This window comes from Hippoglossus hippoglossus, chromosome 6 (genome assembly GCF_009819705.1).
Source record: "Hippoglossus hippoglossus isolate fHipHip1 chromosome 6, fHipHip1.pri, whole genome shotgun sequence".
In the NCBI taxonomy this organism is placed as follows: domain Eukaryota; kingdom Metazoa; phylum Chordata; class Actinopteri; order Pleuronectiformes; family Pleuronectidae; genus Hippoglossus; species Hippoglossus hippoglossus.
Window position 1 is genome coordinate 26,636,216 of NC_047156.1, and position 13,506 is coordinate 26,649,721.

General features: G+C 41.5%; 1 protein-coding gene across 1 annotated transcript in view; it reads left to right on the plus strand.

Moving 5' to 3' along the window:
- tdrd12 (tudor domain containing 12) overlaps window positions 1-13,506 on the plus strand; it is a 43,938-nt gene that overhangs the window by 17,106 nt on the left and 13,326 nt on the right. The window contains exons 3-22 of the mRNA XM_034587365.1: window positions 159-219; window positions 812-976; window positions 1,097-1,233; window positions 1,796-1,915; window positions 2,112-2,167; window positions 2,354-2,439; window positions 2,793-3,050; window positions 3,135-3,250; window positions 3,318-3,383; window positions 3,500-3,551; window positions 4,575-4,654; window positions 7,113-7,193; window positions 7,477-7,537; window positions 8,447-8,554; window positions 10,381-10,566; window positions 10,704-10,857; window positions 10,979-11,106; window positions 11,550-11,741; window positions 12,725-12,853; window positions 13,000-13,117. Coding sequence (XP_034443256.1) covers window positions 196-219; window positions 812-976; window positions 1,097-1,233; window positions 1,796-1,915; window positions 2,112-2,167; window positions 2,354-2,439; window positions 2,793-3,050; window positions 3,135-3,250; window positions 3,318-3,383; window positions 3,500-3,551; window positions 4,575-4,654; window positions 7,113-7,193; window positions 7,477-7,537; window positions 8,447-8,554; window positions 10,381-10,566; window positions 10,704-10,857; window positions 10,979-11,106; window positions 11,550-11,741; window positions 12,725-12,853; window positions 13,000-13,117 — 2,317 coding nt within the window. The 5' untranslated portion in view covers window positions 159-195. The remainder of the gene's footprint in view (window positions 1-158; window positions 220-811; window positions 977-1,096; window positions 1,234-1,795; window positions 1,916-2,111; window positions 2,168-2,353; window positions 2,440-2,792; window positions 3,051-3,134; window positions 3,251-3,317; window positions 3,384-3,499; window positions 3,552-4,574; window positions 4,655-7,112; window positions 7,194-7,476; window positions 7,538-8,446; window positions 8,555-10,380; window positions 10,567-10,703; window positions 10,858-10,978; window positions 11,107-11,549; window positions 11,742-12,724; window positions 12,854-12,999; window positions 13,118-13,506) is intronic.

A 13,506-nucleotide genomic window follows, 5' to 3' on the forward strand; every position in this document is an offset into this window, starting at 1 on the left:
GCTCGCGTTACTGTAGGTGAGCTAACGGTAGCGAATTAGCTAGCTGGCAGCCGCGGGTCAGCCTCAGGTTCAAAATGTCGACTTCAGTTCCACTCGAAAGTCGTGATTTGTCTCTCAGCGGGTGTCCCGTCACAGTCCGGCTCTCTGTTGTCTTACAGTGTCTGAGGAGCGGCTGGGGACTGACACGGCCACAAAATGCTCGAAATGTCAATTCTTAAGGTAAGTTGGCTTTTCATAGAGTTAACGTCAGCTAAGGTTAATTGTTCATAAGATGGTTGATGTGAATGCTGGAGCTTGCTTTGTGGCTATAAGTGGAAAGTGGTTCATTTATTGGGGATTTTGATTATGTGTTGTTAATTTCAGCCAGATCAGATTTGATAGTTTTTTATTTAATACATTTTAAATTTGAAAGCCACTCAAAGACAATGATTAAAATGTAATTTTCTTACATCGTCATAAGACAAATCAACCTAGCAAATTTTTTATAATCATAATTATTATCAATTGATATTTGAAAAAGTCTCAAAGTCACCTGGACAATTTACAAAGGTCATTAATACATTTGTGCAAACATTGTAGTTATTGGTTAAAATTGAGAGATGATTCACAATTCTGCCAATGGTTTCACATTTTACATCAAACTTGGATTTAAATTTGTTTTTATTTTTATGGCTTTGTCTTTCCTGTGGAAGTCTAAAAGATTTTTTTTTTTCCAAATAGGAATAGATATATTAATTTTATTTATTTGCTTTTGAAATGAGTGTGAATTTACTTTATTTGGCCTGTTTGTAACAAAGTTGTTGGACTGCAGGTTGAGAACCCCTCCTGTCTCTGGGGTCGGGTCGTTCGGTGTCGGGGCACTAACACAGAGACGACAGAGGAGTACAACAGTATGTTGTCTCAGATTAACCTCTTCTACCACGACGTTACTAAGGACCTGTGCAAACTGAAGCCCACGTCAATAGAGGAGGGACAGGTAATGCCCACCTGCTGTCTATCTTCACCCATAGTCTTGCACACCTGCTCCAGTGAGGAGAAACCTTCCTTCCTTGAACTGGAGGTGAATTTGATGAGTGTTAACTGCATGTCCTTTCAGGTGTGTGTGGTGTACTGGTCAGTGATGAAGTTGTGGTGTCGGGCCGTGGTGGAATCAATTACTATGGACTCTGTGTCCTGTAAAGCTCGCTGCCTGCTGGTTGACCACGGTGAACGTCTCGTCATTGCTTCAGACCAGTAAGATTAGAACATCGCTCCTCCACAACACCAGTCCACTGTCATTTTATCTTGTCTTGGGAGACTTTGTAGATTTTAACAACTGCTTTTTGCTTGCCCTGTATTTACTAAAAAATGGCATACCAGAGAGATGTTTAGTTTGTGTGTGTGCATTGATTGTGTATTTGTTCTGCTTTTTTATTTCCTCAGCCAAGGATTATGTTTTTACCCCTGTCCATTTGTTTTTTTTGTTGGTTTGTTTGTTTGTATACAAGATTACACAAAAACAACTGAACAGATTTCCAAGAAACTTGGTGTAAAGATATGGTGTAGGTTAAATTGTGTGGTCGATCTGCATCATGGGGCCGATCCAGGAATTTTCTCTTTCTTTAACAATGTGAGATAGAGTATTTTTCCAGGGTACAATTCATGGATCTTGATTTAATTAAAAACATTTCGAGGACTGACTTCTATGAGTGTGTGAAATTGATTGAATTTGAGGGGACTGAATTTGGTGATGGTGATATGCCCCCTACTTAGTGCCGTTGTAGTTAATTTGTTTTTTTTACTTCTGTCTGATAAGGATTCGAGTTGCTGTACAGAACTTCCTCCAGCTGCCATTTTGGGTGAAGAGGTTCCACCTGGCACGAATCAAACCAACAACCCTGCGAGTGTGTGTTTACCAGGAGAATGCAGAGCTTATGTAAGACAACCTCATTGCTTACTACTGTACCACTGAACAGTAGATGGATCTGTGAAGCACAACACACTATATAGGCTGTCTACAGTTCTTAAGTAATTTAAATACCCATTGTGTGTCCGTGTTGTGAAGTTTTATCTTTATTGTAAAACATAGACTCCATCCACACTAATTCGGGCCTTCTTCTTTTCCTCTGCAGTCCGACCGCTCATTGGGACAGCTCCGCTACGCTCTACCTACACAACCTGCTACAAGGTGAGCAGCATGGCAGACAGATTAACAACCGCTTTGTTTTTCATTTCATCTATTTATATTTTTAGAGACTTAACATGTTCAAAGAACATTATGTCCTCTAAACTGTTTTGCAGTAAGATTGATTTTAAAACATATTTATATTCTTGAGGAGATACTTTAAAAATGTCCTTCCTTTTGAAATCAAAGCGTCAACTTGGACAGAGGCTGTGTTGCTTGAATCTGACTCAGACTCCACCTCCATCGAGCTCTACCTAACTGTTGGAAACATCAAGGTGAACTTTTACCTTCCAAGTGTAGGACACAACAAATGCCATTAATCAAGAAATATTTTATAAATAAAGTCAAAATGGATATATTTTATTAATTTATAGTTAAAGTATTTTTTAACATTTAGTTTTTACACATAACAATGTAGGTTAGATCATATATATGATATGCTTTTTGATCTTATTGTTGATGACATTATCTCCCGTCTCTTGTTTAGGTTTTGTTTTTAGTTATTGTATATGGTGATGTCTGTTTTAACTTACATCTTCTCTTTTTGTATTTATTTACCAGATCTTATATTTTTATTCTCAAAGAAACAAGTCACTCTAATTCCATTCATAGTTGTTTTTATTTCCAGATCTGTGTGAATGATGACCTTGTGGCCAAGAGGTTTGCATATTACACCAGAGAGTCTGCGGAAAGCAGTGGGTTGGATGAGGTGGATCGATTTCCCATCATGTTGTCCTCCAGCATCTTAACCCAGAGCGCCTCCACAACCTCAAGCAAGCCGACAGCAGTAACACAACCACCTGCTGGTAAACATACGGATGTGACTGCCAGTGATAGACATCAGGGTAGAGCATGTGATTGGCTGACAGCTCCCTATTCGCCTCAGGTGAGCAGCTCCGCTCATTGTGTTAATGTCAGTAGTGCAATGAATATTCACGCATTCTGACCTCTGACCTCTCTGCTGTGTCAGAGCCAACAGCATGAGCTGAGGACCTCTAATGGAGACTGTAGGCCAAACATCACAGAAGAACAACTGTCTACCGGCAGCCAATCACGGAGCAGCTCTCAGACTGCTGCTACAGAGAGGTAAACACATACTATTCAAGTAAGAAAGTAAATCTAAGTGAAGTTACCTGCTACTTTGTTGTTTCAGTGACTCATCAGATGACACTGACTCCTCTCTGGCTGCAGCTCTGACCAGAAACCTCAGTTTGTTCAAGTGAGGGCTGATCTCAGTTACATAGAGTACCTCTTATCTGATTGGCTGAAATCATCAGCACATCGAACATTATTTGAACTAATTGGTTGATACTGAGAGAGCACATCCTCTTACAGGTTCCTGAAGTTTCTGAATCCTGGCAGCAGCTATCAGCAGGCGACTCACAGTGTAAGTACATATCGTGTGTTCACGCTCCTGAAGGTCATTTGTTTTAAAGAACAATGATTATGTGCAACCTCATCGCTGAATGGTGAAGGTATATGTGACAGCAATGCGCTATGCAAACTATTTTCTGTGTCACACAATGAAATTTAGGAGCACAGTGAAAAAGCAACTATTTATTATGTACATATTTTTACAATTGATTTCATACATATTTAATGTGTTTGTGCACATGTTTATGTTTCAAGTGAACAGAGTCCTCCACATTTTGTCTAAATGCTGGCAACATCATATAAGCACTGTAATAGCGACTGTTTATACTACCTGTAAATCTGTTTAAACACAACAGTGCTTAAATCATTGTGGATTATCAGGTGTAAGGAGTTGCTAATGTCAATTGACGCCAGGTAAGTACGGTCTTGCAGAAAAAAAAGATGAATATAATAGAACAGTATACATCAGGCCACTGAGCCTAACAGCTCTAAACTAAGTAGCTCAGACAAGGCTTTCCATCCACAAGGATATGGAGTAATATATGAGTATCCCCTCTCCTGCCTGGTTCCTATCACCCTGGGCAAATCTGGAAAAGGAGGGAGTCCAGCCCCTCTCTGGTAGTTTCCAGAACCTATGCTTTGCATTGAGGTGAGCCCAACTATATCTAGCTGGTATTGCTCTACTTCCTGCACAAGCCCAGGTTCCTTCCCTGCCAGAGAGGTAATGGTGCATGTCCCTAGAGCTAGTCTGACATTCCAGGGTCAGCACATCAAGGCTCCTGCCTTTTCCTGCCTCCCTGCCTCCCTGCTTGCACAACACTGTTGTGCGATACCTTGGTCAGTCCGCATGGTGGTGGCACCATGGTGTACTTTTGGGCTAGGCCAAGCCCCATGGGTGAAGGCTTGGCCACTAAATGCTCACTGGTGAGCTCCCCTCCCAGGTCTTGTTCCAGGAAGGGGCACTGTTTCCCCTATGGCGAAGTTACCCTCATCATTTTATCAGGGTTTACTGAATTGCCCTTTGTGTCTCTTGCAGGTTGGTGAGATTGAAGAGCTGAATGACTGTCAACCTAAAGAGCTGACTTCGGCCTCCAGCCCCTGCACAGGACAGGAAGAGTACGCTTATAACTGGTCTTTAAAAATTCTGTGAATTGACCATTCATCTGCCCAATACTCACTTATCACTTTGTCATACTGTCACGTTTCACGAAACCTCAATTTTAGATTTTACATGTTGTATGTAAAATATTTACCACAGTTTTTTTTGTTTTGTTTGTTTTAACACAGATTAACCCCTTTACACAACAGTGAGCCTGTAACATCAGACGAGGATGTGGTCCATATAAGGTGAGGAAACTGGCATGTGATTGATTTCTTGCTTCACTTCTTAACCTTAGTTAAATGAGCTGACTTTTTTGGTTTCCTTTTTGTTGACTGAATTGATCTTTCACCTTCAGTAGCTTCAATTTTACCTAAACTGACCTGTCTTTGCAGAAGTACAAAAAGTGGAGCTGCGGCTCTAATCAGTCTAAGCTATGAAATTGAATATCTGGCAGATGAAGATGTGGAAATTGCTTACAGTGATCTAAAAATAGATTGTAGCTTATGTATGATAGTCCCAGAACACACACTGTCACTCTATCTACCTATCTCTCAGTTCATATCTCTTATCATCAGGGCTCCAAACTAACTTGAACAATATGAACAAAATTATCATAACTAAAGCTCCGAACTGTGCAAGGAAATCTCTAACTTGGTGCATTATTAAAAATGTTACGGTAGGCCTGTCACAATAACACATTTTCTTGGACAATATTTTGTCACAGAAATGTATTGCGATTAATGTTATTATTGTCGTCATTGTGAAACCATTTTAAACCACTGGTATAATGATAATATTATAGCATAATCATGCAAGTACACCCTTTCAAAGAGCAATTCACTTTTAATTCTAAAGAATATTCAGTCAGTCATTTGATATGGCTAGGATATGGATAGGTTTAAAGGGGACATAGCATGCAAATTCCACTTTGTTAGTGCTTCTACAGGTTAATGTGGGTATCTGGCATGTCTACCAACCCAAAAACTCTGGGGAAAAAACACTCACGCGTTTTGTTATAGTTCCTCTAAGTCAGAAACGTCATGCTTGAGCGACTCGATTGAGCTTCCTGGGTTTTGTGTCGTAACAAGGTACTGGAAGTCTCCCTACATGGTCTTGGCCCACCCCCCCGTCCCACCCCGTCCCACCACACGCGTTACGACGGGTTTACACCGGAGGCAGCGAGGCTGCGAGGCAGCGCAGCGCCGTTCCCAAGCACGCAGCCGCCTGGCTGTTCACACGGGACGAGCATTTCTCCGTGCTGGTCAGCCCGCGATTCACTCACATGTGGCATTTGTCTGGATCGTTGGGACTGGGAGGCTGCAGCAGCTGCTCGGGAGCGAGCAACTGCAACTGCAAAAGCAAGTCTTCCACACTGCTGGCTGTGTGGAAGACTTCCGCAGTGTTCAGCACTACTGTACGCCGAGTTACAGTAGTTACGCCGGGTTTACACCGGACGCGGAAGCGCCGCTGCGAGGCAGCGCAGCGCCGTTCTCAAGCGCGCAGCCGCCTGGCTGTTCACACGGGACGTGCATTTCTCCGCGCTGGTCAGCCCCATAGACTGTATATATAAGGTCAGCCCGCGATTCTGCTTTCTCCGCTTGTTGTTGTACCCGTTGAATGTCGGGGTTCGGGGGTAAATGATGGTCTTCATAGCCCCCCCCACCTCTCTTTCTCTCTCTGTCTGTCTGCTTGTGTGCTTGTAGTGGATGGGCAGAGGGGGACATTTAATTATGTGATTGGGAAAATTAAAACTCCAGGACAACAGAAGGGGAATACAAAGTATGGGATGCATATTTGATAATTTATATCATATAAAATATGTAATTTATATCATTTAAAATCATGAGGGGGGAGGGGGGAGGGGGGGAGCTGGCTCATTAGCATTTAAAGGAACAGGCACTCAAAACAGGTCACTCTGTGGAGGGCTGTTTTATACAGGGTAAAAAGGGTGCTGTTTTATATGATCCTTGTGGTATTTTGACCAAAGTATGTTACAGACATTTCATTAAGACCCCAAGGAACCATATCAACTTGTGGTAAAATGGGCATGCTATGTCCCCTTTAAATAAAACATAAACCATTCACAACCAAAGCAATACATAAAATGGTCTCTGGCTCTGTTTTATAAAATTTGCTCTTGAATAAATATTAACATTTGGCTCAGGATATACATTACCAGCTCAGTAAACCGGATGGGATGGTTAAGATTTACAGGAGCTTTTAGGTTTGTATTGTATTAGGTTAGTATTCTAGCATTTCCGCTACAATTTTGTTACCATGACACTTCTGGTAGGTCAATGAAACTTTATTGGCAGACATGACCATAATGTTGTACAACAAACAAACTTATAAACAAACAGACAATTGATAATATTATAATAGTAACAACAACAACAACAATGGTATTAACAATGATAACTGTAATTGAGTGGGTGGGTGATATTCGGTTTACACTGTCTCTTTGTCTTTCAGCTGCAAAGGTAGTTTGGTAGAGTCAGGACCAGCAGAGACAAAGAAGATGAGGAGCAGTGAATTGGCCGGGGCTTGTTCACGGTGAGCTGCAGCTCAGAGGACATACACAAATGACCATCAGTGTTTGAACTCAACCGGTTAGACAAAAGTTTAGAATTCTTGTAGAGTACACTAACTGTTAAGGGCAATGAATATCTAGTGACTTGTGACCACAAATCTGTAATACGTATAAAGTGGAAAAACAAACAATTGAATTCCAAAGCAACATTTTCTATAAATCTCTTGTAATATCACATGAAATGTCATGTTTTTTCTCTAATACTTTAGATTTTTGTTATAATATGGGTGTTGTGTTTGGCCACAGGCTTTTGGAGTGGTTGAACCCTGAGCCTCTGAACCCTGATCCAGAAGCTGGAGATGACGCTGTAAGTTTGTAAAAGTTCGTCTTACGAGAACCTCCCCTTTTTGGATTTGGTTCTACTGCATGTCGTGGTTGTCTGCTGCGGTTCTGCAGCGGAGCCGCTTTGTGAGATTTCTAGTATAATTTATTTCCTGTATTTCCTTGATTAACAGTCGGGTTATGTACTCAACTAAATGCCAGGACACTACAGTATGAAGCCATGCATCTTCTGGTCTTGCAATCAATCAAAATCTTGATAAAACATATGAATGGATTCATTCAACAGAAACAGAGTAATTTACTTTGAAATGTGTACAGGAAGTGTTGCAAATATGTATATATATAACATATTCGACAGATAAACATTGTGGTGAAAGATAATTTTCACTGTCTATTTTGCTGTGAACCACGGGCGCTGTGAGGCGCAAGACCTCTATTCTCTCGAAGAGCTGTGCGACTACAGCTGCTGGACCGCACTGCTGAAGGAGGCAGTGTGGACACTCTAATCAACATGGGCGCCAAAATAAAAAGCAAGCTGTTCCGCAGTGCAACCACGCTGTTGAGGCAGGCAGTGTGGCCCAAGGGCCGAAAGTCACTGAAGCATCTCTTGTCATAATCAATTTAGTCATTACTTGATAGCCTAAAAAATAGCCTCATTCTTTGTGGGGCATACACAATCCCCTCTGCTTTTTCCCTAAAGGGTAGTAGTTCTTTTTTTCATAGCAGTGTTATATGATTTTTGCGGAGGTGTGTATTGATTGAAAATTTACTCTAGTTGATGTACTGGTCATTAGACTCAGCTGTGGCTGTTGCTCTGCTCCAGCTTTGCTGCAAAGTCTGATTTAAACTACGCCAGAAAGCACCAGAGCAGGTTGACACTGCTCTTCATTGTGTTGTCTTATTTATCTTTGTCTTGTCTCCTGACTGGTCACAGGTTGTTCCCAGTGAGCCCAGGTCAAATGGGATTCTGGTGCACTCTGCGCTCCCAGTTCAGCCCTGCACCAGTTTGGATGATGCCCCCATCACTGAAGCTCTCCGCTTGGTAAACAAGAATGTTCGCTAAGTTTTGTTTGAAGTTGTTTATACATGAAAATGTGAAAAACTAATGATCAATGTTCCTGATCCGAATCTAACCTGACGTGCATACGAGAGTCAACCCAAAGAGACCCAAGAATGAATAGACCAGATTCAAACACTGGCTCATTAGCAGCTCTTTCAATTTTTCTTTCATCATTCTTTAGAAATGTGTTCCACATCTACGTGTGTGTGTGTGTGTGTGTGTGTGTGTGTGTGTGTGTGTGTGTGTGTGTGTGTGTGTGTGTGTGTGTGTGTGTGTGTGTGTGTGTGTGTGTGTGTGTGTGTGTGTGTGTGTGTGTGTGTGTGTGTGTGTGTGTGTGCGCGCGCGCGCGCGCGCGCTTTCATTTCCTGTGGTTTTAGCAGTCATTAACATACGAGAATCCTCTGAGGTTATGGTTATGAAGTTTTCTCTTGATCGTTGAAGAGGAAACGTGTGCATGCAAACCAAACAAACACAAAGTAAACTTCTTTACTGTTCAGGTCCTAATACCTTGTGATAAGTATTTGTGTTTATTGTTATAGTGTAAAGTGTAACGTGAGCGCAGGTCAGCAGGAGTGTAGAGGCAGCAAATCCAGACTCTGACATGGTACAAACCAACCGGTGCTTCTACTCTTATCCTGAAGCAGTGGCGCTAATAATTTAGCAGAGGTGGGCCGTAGTGCAAACCCTGTAATCACACTTTTTGTTGCCAATGTTCTTTAACTTACTTGAGTGTGAGTGAGTGTAAACGACTATCTGCTCAACTTGTGTAACAATATTCTTTCTCAAACTTCCTGCAGGTGATTAATCAATGTAATTTGTTTGTTTTTTCACTGCTGTGTCACCAGTGAGGAAGAAACATTTTTAGTAACTTCCTAAGTAATTTTCACACTGCGTATGATAATGCTCACAAGTCACAACATACCGGATCTCTGAACAGTGCAGGTGAAGTCAGCGTTAGCTTGACAAGCACTCAGTCTGTAGTCAGTCTGCCATCAGAGATCCAAGGTTTGATCCTCAATGCGAACAACTCCAAAACAAGCTACTCTCCCTTCCGCTCGACAAGCTTCGGTATTTGCAAACAGTACACAAGATAGCTTCTCGAGACAATAACCTGCTGCCCCCACAAGAGGGCATAAATTCAAAATTAATGCAAACAGGCAACATCAGATCCTTTATTAGGAACAGCGGTGTCTTGGGATCAGATGGAAGGAGAGATATCGCTTCCACTTAGGGATCGTTTAATTGATGTCTATTTTTAGACATTTTTAGATTCAACAGGTCAAGCACTGCTTGACTTGCTTTCCCTGACAGCACACCACTGGTAGAAATAGCAGCTTTGGAAGTGTTTCAGTGATCCACCACTGGACCTTGAATAGTTGAGACTATTTGGCAAAAACTACAGACACTGACAGTAGTTGTTTGACACTATAGCAGTATTTGACTAACATGACTATGGAAAAGGCCAACAGTACCAACCACAGCTGACACCACAGTCCAGAAGAACTCCCTCTAAACTTCAGCTGAAGGAGCTCCAGGAGCCAGTTTGCCCTTGATGGCTTTCTCTTGGCAGGGGTGACCAGAGACAGAGGGAGATGATAGGCTGGCTGCAGATCCTTCAGTGGCCTTCCCCTGATCAACTGCAGCTGTCACTGACAAAAAGACTCATGATGAGATGATGGAAAGCCAAATAAACTTTGGGATCTTGTTTTTGTTTGTAGACTGTTTCTATCAGAAAGATGTTTATTCACTCTGAAACCAAGCCACATTAACTCCACCTGAGTTTCACATAGTGATCAATCTGTTTCTAGGTGCTTCAGAGGAAGCAGTACAACACTCTGTCTCCAGCTGACTGTTACAGCTGGCCAGCTGTATCTCGAGGATGCAACACCATCATCGTGTCCCACATTGCTGACCAGCCGCTCAGCTACCTAGCACCACTCCTCACCCACATCCTGCTCAACTCCATCTTCAGTTCCCTCACCTCCAGCACAGGGGTGAGTATATGAACACCGATCAGGAACGTGTTTATGGAATTAAACTTGCGTACTTTATCCATGATCTGATATTTTTGTTTTCAGAAGGTGGTGCTCTAATTTTGGGATCTGTTCTTTCTGTGTTGATGGGTATCCAGCCCATCGCAGTGCTGCTGTGTCCAGGCTGGGAGAAAGTCCAGCAGGTGTATGACCTGCTGGAGGATTTCAAGATCACCCACATGCTCCATCCCATCGTCCTGCTGCTGGGTGTTGGGAAGGACGAGGCCAAGACTATCAGGATCCCGAAGAACTGTGAGCAAAGCACATTCTCAGTCCTCCTGATCTGATCGGTTAATGCCTCAACATTTCTATGATTATTAATGAGATTTCCAAATGCAGACACATGATTTCCTGTATTTTTGAATTTTAACAGGCCTGCTGTTAGTGACCACACCCTTTAGTTTTGTCCGTCTGCTGTCTTGTCACTGCTTCATGTTCCTGCGTCTTCATCACCTGCTGTTGGACGAGGCCGACCAGCTCTTCACTTTCGCTCCGGATGAGGTAAACGTCATTGTTTATATTTGTCAGCTACTGTGCTAAAATAGCTGCAAACAGTGAACAGTTTTAACAATATTCTTATATAAAATGAATTATAATATAATATACAATATTTTAACTACAATGTAGAAATGAGTTTGCAGTGTGGAATTAAGATAACCACACCACTGTCGTCTCTTTAAAATAAATGTTCAGATGACGACATCATTTAGTTTTTTTTCTCAAAGGTATACACATGTAGGAAATAAAAACAAACACCACTCACACATTGAAAAGAAACCATGAACAATTAGGGAGGGATATTTGTTTCTCTGCAATAAAATGATTGTGAAATAAATCCGGTGTAGTTCGTAATGGTTTATGGTCACATAAGCCTTTCCTCTCCTACAAAATGAAAGGATTTTTTTCCCAAGCATTTAAAAAAAACATATATACTCTCCTGTTAGATGGAGATCATTTTGCAGCATTTCCAGAAGGTGACCTCCAGCGAGGAGAAGGCCTCCAGTCCTCTGCAGCTTGTTGCCGTGGCGAAAAGATGGACCAGTCAAGTGGAGGGATTGTTAACCAATCACATGCCCTACCCCTGCATTGTTATGACTGTCCCTGAGGAAGCTGCTCTCTACGGTAACGTTCAGCAGGTAATTCATTAAAGCAAAAACCTTATCCTATTGCCATGACACACTTTGCTCAGATAGATACTAAAATATCAAAATATGGTAAACTAGAAGGGAGCTCAAAAAGCACATACCTCCACCAAGGCTAACAATTTGGATCATGTCCCACCCCTCCATAAAATGTCCTGGATATTGGTTCAGGAGTTTTTGAGTATTCCTGCTGACAGAAAACAATGAAACAACAAACAGCAATGAAAACAGAAGCTTCTTGGTGGAGGTAAGGGATGCCACAGTGTGGAAATTCCCCCCTCCCCCATCAACATTTGTGACAACACAGGTGTTACCTATTACACCGGACATTTAACAAGAAAACATGTTTAGGCTCAGTGTCTGTACAGCTTTTTTCTCTCTCTCCCTCTATCTATCTTCTCTTTCATTTTTACACTGCACATGTCTGTAATCGGGGAAAACGAGCAATAACCATGTGTGTCAGGGACAGGGAAACGCAAACTCAGTGCAGCTTACATTAACTGCATCGGGTTGAGAATGTACGACACAAAAACAATACCTGTCTGGTTCGTGCAGGGCCATGTTAATTCTTCACTCTGACTCGGACAGAAAAAATGCAACCTGTGCTGCTCAGTTGTGACGGTAGACCCTCAAAATATCTAATCTTTTAACACCAAATGTTAGTCAACTCTCCTGTTGTCATGTGATAAGACTGTTACTCTGTGATGTGATTGCTGCTGTGAGGAACAGACACTTTCACTTTATAACTGCAGCGTCAGACAACGTATTGATCATTAGTGATGTGAGTGTCACCACTGATGCACAAAAATGAACCAAACAAGTTTGTCTATAAAAATAATTGTATAATATACAAATGTTGCTGCTATATTTTATGGTAAAATAAATAAAAAAGAAATCAAGACTAGGATGACACAAGTCACTGTCATAAGTTATTGTGTAGACATTTTTGATTTTATTTAATGTTTCTCTTCCTACAGTTCATCCTCATGACTCTAGAGAGCAGTAAGATCTCAGAACTGTTGGGGATGTTGGATTTCAGCCCAGATGTTGGCCAGAAGACTCTGATCATAGCCAACTGTGCTCAGGAAGTTGAAGATGTGTTCAAGGTGAAACAACAACTTTAGTTCTTATATTGTTATTCCCAGTGCTATAAATCCTCTTTGGAGAGGTAGAACCACTGTTTGCCCAACACCAAGTTTTATCAAACTGTACGTCTTGTCTACCTAAGTGTTTTGTTTTTTCTCATCTCCAGGCCGTGAGTCACAAATCTGCTTTCTGCCTCAAGACTCACGAGGGGTTAACATACCAGTTTGACTTTGTCATCCAGCAGTGGAGGAAAAACATCGGGCCTGGAACTCATGTTATTCTGGGTAAACTGAATGATTCTGATGGCTGCTCTTTACTTATCAGTAAAAATATTTGGAGCTCACTAGGGCTGGGAGTTGTTTGAATTTTGTTGATTCTGATTCCGCTTATCGATTCCGATTTTCAATCCCAATATGGTAAAAAAAAAAAAAGGGGGTAAAATGTTAAATATTTGTATTCTTTTTAGCATTAACAGAATATTAACATAGCATTACATACATTTATAACTGCTTGTTCCTGTACATCGTATTTATAGGAAAAATACTGACATAATATATAGATAAGTTCTAGAAAAATAAAAGTCCATCAGAGCAGCAATAGGGGCAAAATATGATAACTTAAGAACATTCAGTGCCGTAGGTAAACAACACCTAATTGTATGAAAACGGAGAGC